We start from the raw sequence: 6,127 nt of genomic DNA, 5'->3' as shown, positions 1-6,127 counted from the left end.
AGCAGGTGATGAATCCTCCTATTTTAAAAACTGTAATTGTATTCCTGGTGACTGTTGGCTAGAAAGCCGTAATATTCCCTATGTAGAAGACTATCAGTTGGTCCGCATGTTCATCAGTAACTGGTGTACTCAGGGTTTCTCATCTGAATAGGTTCTAATGTTGCCTTCTTGTGTTTTAGTATACATTTCCCTGAAGCCCAGTGATGCTGAGCATCTTTTTACATATTTAGTTGCCATCCATATAATTTTCTTTGGTGAAGTGTCTGTTCAAATCATTTCTCCATGTTTTAAATTGGGTTGTTTCCTTATTACTGAGTTTTGAGAGTTCTTGTATATTTTCAATATAAGTCTTTCACAATGTATATGTTTTGCACATTAAGGTTTTAATTCCAGTATAGTTAACATACAGTGTTGTATCAGTTGCAGGTGTACAATATAGTGATTCAACACTTCATATGACACCCAGTGCTCATCACAAATGCCCTCCATAATCCCCACCACCTATTTCACCCACTCACCTCCCCTCTGGTAACCATTAGTTTGTTCTCTACCATTAAGAGTCTGTTTCTTGGTTTGTCATTCTCTCTCTCTCTCTCTCTCTCTTTTGCTCATGTGTTTTATTTCTTAAATTCCACATATGAGTGAAATCATATGGTATTTGTTTTTCTCTGAATGACTTATTTCACTTAGCATAATACTCTCTAGCTTCATCTGTGTTGTTGCAAATGCCAAGATTTCATTATTTTTATGGCTGAATAATAATCATATATATATGTATATATATATGTATACATATATATATGTATATATATATATATATATATATTTACCACATCTTCTTTATCCATTCCTCTATCAGTGGACACTTTGGCTGCTTCCATAATATGGCTATTGTAAATAATGCTGCTATAAACATCAAGGTGCATGTATTCCTTTGAATTAATATTTTTGTACTTTTTGCATAAATACTCAGTAGTGAGATTACTAGATCATATAATAGTTTTATTTTTAACTTTTTGAGGAACCTCCATCCTTTTTCCACAGTGGCTTCCAAGTAGGTTTAGAGGAACACACCTCAGCATAATAAAGGTCTTAGATGAAAAACCTAGAGTGAACTTCATACTCAGTGGGAAAAAACTGAGAGCTTTTCCCCTAAGATCAGGAACAAAACTAGGCTCTCCATTCTCACCACTTTTATTCAATATAGTACTAGAAGTCCTAGCGACAGCAATCAGACAATAAAAAGAAATAAAAGGCATCCAAATTGGTAAGAAAGAAGTAATATTTTCACTATTTGCACATGATATAATATATACATATATATACATAGAAAACCCTAAAGATTCCACCAAAAAAAAACTACGAGAACAGATAAATGTAAGGTAGCAAGATATAAAATCAGCATACAAATATCTGTTGCATTTCTATATACTAATAAAGAAGCAGCAGAAAACAAAATTAAGAAAAAATCCCCACTTAACAATCGCACCAAAAATAATAAAGTACATAGGAATAAACATAACAAAAGAGGTTAAATTCCTGTACTCAGAAAACTATGAAACACTGATGAAGGAAACGGAGATGACACAAAGAAATGAAAAAACATTCCATGCTCATGGATTGGAAGAAGAAATATTGTTATTCAGAAATCTACAGATTTAACGCAATCCCTATCAAAATACCAACAACATTTTTCACAGAACTGAAACAAACAGTCCTAAAATTTATATGGAACCACAAAAGACAGTGAATAGCCAAAGCAATCTTGAAAAAGAAAAACAAAGGACGAAACTGTACCACTGTCTTTCACCATACACAAAAATAAATTAAAAACGGATTAAAGACCTAAATGTGAGGTGAGACCTGAAACCATAAAAATCCTAGAAAAGAGCACAGGCAGTAATTTCTCTGATATAGGACAGAGCAATGTTTTCCTAGATCGGTCTTCTGAGGTAAGGGAAATGAAAGCAAAAATAACCACAATCCTGATTTCTAATACTTGCCTGCAAAAGGAAGCAAAAGATTAGCAGCAGACCTGAAACCATTTTTTCTCTTCTACCACTGAAAGATAGTGGTCCAGTTTCATCCTTTTGCATGTAGCTGTCCGGTTTTCCCAACACCCTTCATTGAAGAGATTCTTTTTCCCATTATATTTTCATTCCTCATTTGTTGAAGTTTAGTTGACCATATAATTGTGGGTTTACTTCTGTGTTTTCTATTCTGTTTTATTGACCTATGTATCTATTTTTTTGTGTCAGTACAATATTGTTTTCATTACTATAGCTTTGAAGTATAACATGAAGTCTGGAACTGTGATGCCTCCAGCTTTGTTTTTCTTTTACAAGAAAGAAAATCCATGCTGTCTTCTGCCTGCCTTCCTGTGAAGGTGGATGCAATACCAAGCATCATACTCTCATCTGAAAACTTGTGAATATAATAATGATTTTATAGGACTACCTTGATTATCAAAGAGGATAAATACAAGCACTTTGTAAAAGATGCAATCCTTAAAAATTGTAATATTATCACCAACAAATTTATTATTATCTGTAATAATAAAAGATTACAGAAAAAAGAAATGTTTTTTCTGTTTGTATTTATCTTTGCTACTTCTCTTCTATAGTTTTAGAAAATAACACCCTTCTAATGAGCAAATGGAGTAAATATGAACTATAATTCTAGGAATACCAATGGTTAACTGACTTAAAAAAAAAATTCTCAAAACCCGCTCCCTAATCTGCTTGGTCCTGACCCCATAGATTACAGGATTCAGGGCTGGTGGAACAACCACATATAGGTTGGCCAAAAGGATATGGATACACTGGGGGATATTATGGCCAAAACGGTGTGTCAAGAAAGAGAAAAATGCTGGTGTGAAAAAAGCTAAGATAACACCAATGTGGGAGCCACAGGTGTTGAGAGCTTTGAGTCGAGCCTCCCTGGAGGGCAGACAGAACACAGCATGGAGAATCCTGACATAGGAAAGTACAATAAGAAGCACATCCAATAGTAAAATAGCCATATCCCCAAAACCAAATATTATATTGACTTTGATGCTGGCACAGGCCAGACGGGCAATGCCCATGTGTTCACAGTAGGTATGAGGGATGATACGGTGGCCACAGAAGGGCAGCCTCAGGAGAAGAAACACCAGTGGGATCACCATGCATAGGCTCCGCAGAATAGCAATGCCTCCAATAATACAGATAATTTTGCTGGTGAGGATCATGGTATACTGAAGGGGTTTACAAATGGCTATGTAGCGGTCAAAGGCCATGGCCACCAACACAATGCTCTCCATGGCAGTGAAGAAATGGATGAAGAACAATTGGGAAAGGCAGCCTTCAAAAGATATATCCCTGAGCCTGAACCAGAAGATGCCCAGCATTTTGGGGATGGTGGCTGTGGACAAGCCCAGGTCGATGGAGTCCAACATGGCCAGAAAGTAGTACATGGGCTCATGGACACTCTGTTCAGTCTGGATCGCAAACAGGACAGCGGCATTCCCCAGGAGTGCAACAACATACACAAAGAAAAACGGAAATCCAATCCAAACGTGCACATCTTCTAGCCCTGGGATACCCAAGAGAAGGAACGAAGAAGGATGGAACTGGGTGTCATTAAGAATGGACATTGTCTCTGCCACTGTTGGTGACTGCATATAACAGTGTTAGATGTCAGCTTCCTGGTAGTGATTCTTGCTCCACTTCCCTCTTTTTCTAACTCCTGGTTAAAGGGAAAATAAGTTTGTAATATTCATTTTCTCCCATTTCCTCCAACGGTATCAAAACTTCTCAGACAACAAAAAGAAATAAAAGGCATCCAAATTGGTAAGAAAGAAGTAATGTTTTCACTATTTGCACATGATGTAATACCATTCATAGAAAACCCTAAAGATTCCACCAAAAAAAAAAAACACAACAAAAAAACAAACAAAAAAAACCACCTACAAGATCTGATAAATGAATTCAGTAAGGTAGCAAGGTATAAAATCAGCATCAGAACATCAGAAGGCTCCAGGAATAGAGACAATCTCTCTATTCACCAGATCATTCCCATATATCAAAGATTGAACAAGAGAGGGGAGAAGTATACATCTATCAGATATGCAAGGTAAAGAGTAGGAATAATACAGGCTTTCATTCTTTGTATCTCATGATGTTACATACATTGCATTTAATTTATATAAAAAATGCTTTACCATATGTAATTCAACCAACTCTCTTACTGGGGAATTTGAGGACCATTTATGTGTGTGTGTTTATGTATATGTATATTATGCATGTGTATGTACATACATATATATGTATATATGTAAATATACATATTTTCATATATATTTGATTATGCATATACCTCTGTTTAATTCTGAAAAGAGACAATGAACTTACTTTTGTTTATTCATGCACCTGAAACCACTTCACACATATAAATTCTCAGGGGGAAAAAAGTGTTAAATGAGTGCAGCCATAATAACAGCCAGCATGCCCCAGATGTGCAGCCATAATAACAGCCAGCATGCCCCAGATGATTAGTAACACAATTCCATCTTAACTAAGTCTTCCAAAAATTATTTTCACCCAAAATACTTTGGATCATGAGCAAAGATAATAAAAAAGAGACTTTGCACAGGAAATTTTTAAATTTTTTTAATTTAAATTCAATATAATAGCACAGGAACTTTTAATGTGAGAGTGAAACTTGGATTTATAAAATATTTTAAATAGAAATGATCTCATTATACACTGAATCCATAAAATTCCAAGTTAATTTAAGAAGCTGTTTTGGGATGTCTAATCAGGGATATTTAAGAGCTTCTAATTTTTTGAGATACATCCTATTCAAATCCTATCTATTCCTGTTTATACAAGGAAAAGAGAGTATTACTTTGAACACCTTTGAAATTAAAGTCCAACAAACTGTCCTCTGTTCCAGATCTTGATCTTCCTGGATATTTCCTTTTAAGGACTAAATAAAAAGGAATTTATTAAGGTATTTGGTATATAGTAACCACCTTGAGCAGCAAAATATTGCAGTTATTTATCCTGAATTAATATTTTAAGAAAACAGGAAGCATCCTTTATTGGGTAACTTCCTGAGATAAAATGATGTGGTAGATAAAATGATGTGGTAGATAAAATGAAAACAATGTGAAAATGTTAGACTCTGAGTATCAATGGCTGGAAATTGGAGGAGTTCATACTTGAGTAGTACTTACCAGAAATAGATGCGAAGAAAAAGCATCATCACAGCCTGTAGCGAAGAAAGTGGTCTGTCCCCCTGGCCTGTTAGAAGTGGCGGAAAGAAGGGATAAACTGGAATAGAAATTTAGATAGAAAATATGAATAAGGGGAGCCTGGGTGGCTCAGTGGGTTAAGCCTCTGCCTTTGGCTTGGGTCATGATCTCAGGGTCCTGGGATTGAGTCCCACATCTGACTCTCTGCTCGGCAGGGAGCCTGCTTCCTCCTCTCTCTCTCTCTGCCTACTTGTGATCTCTGTCAAATAAGTAAACAAAATCTTAAAAAAAGAAAGAAAGAAAAGAAAAGAAAATTTGTATAAGAACTGACTGATGCTTTCACAGTGGAGTGAGGTAAATACAAATGAAAAGATGAAATCTGAATAAAATGTTGCATTATGGTAGAAAAATACAGCAAATGCTATGGGTATGACTAAGACAAAAGAAACTCTATGGAGGCAATAAAATGGATCAAGGGTGACTTTGTACACAGGAAGGACATGCATAAGAAGTTTACTCTAGGTAGAGAGACATATGTATGTTTTGAGACCATACTAATAAAAACATAATAATAAACATAATAATCAAAATTATTACTGGCCCTACCTCATAGGGTGAGTTCACTGGTTTACCATTTAAGACGTGGGCTCTGTGGCCCTTTTAGCAACCTTTTCCAGACTTTGGAGATTAATGGTTCTATCTTTAAATGAAAAGCATCGGGGCCACTCAAATGCACTAGAGCATGAGATTGTGGATTATTTTATTTTTAGATCCAAAGAAGGAAACTAATCTCATTCTGACCCCTGATTTTCCAGGAGCATTAATCTCCTTCAAGTTGGTACCGTCCTAAGTGCTTTAAGAGTCACATTTCCAAATCAGTTAGCCAACCAG

At 35.7% G+C, this 6,127-nt stretch overlaps 1 protein-coding gene across 1 annotated transcript; it reads right to left on the bottom strand.

Moving 5' to 3' along the window:
• Window positions 1-2,617: 2,617 nt before the first annotated feature.
• LOC111159282 (olfactory receptor 52E8) lies at window positions 2,618-3,640 on the bottom strand. The gene has a single exon (XM_022521698.1). It carries the CDS (start codon window positions 3,632-3,634, stop codon window positions 2,618-2,620), a length of 1,017 nt encoding a protein of 338 aa, XP_022377406.1. The 5' UTR covers window positions 3,635-3,640.
• Window positions 3,641-6,127: the final 2,487 nt, after the last annotated feature.

This window comes from Enhydra lutris, unplaced genomic scaffold (genome assembly GCF_002288905.1).
Source record: "Enhydra lutris kenyoni isolate GAN:26980312 unplaced genomic scaffold, ASM228890v2 scaffoldscaffold68, whole genome shotgun sequence".
NCBI lineage: Eukaryota > Metazoa > Chordata > Mammalia > Carnivora > Mustelidae > Enhydra > Enhydra lutris.
The sequence above is the reverse complement of the archived record's forward strand: the minus strand, read 5'-3'. Positions and strand labels throughout refer to the sequence as shown.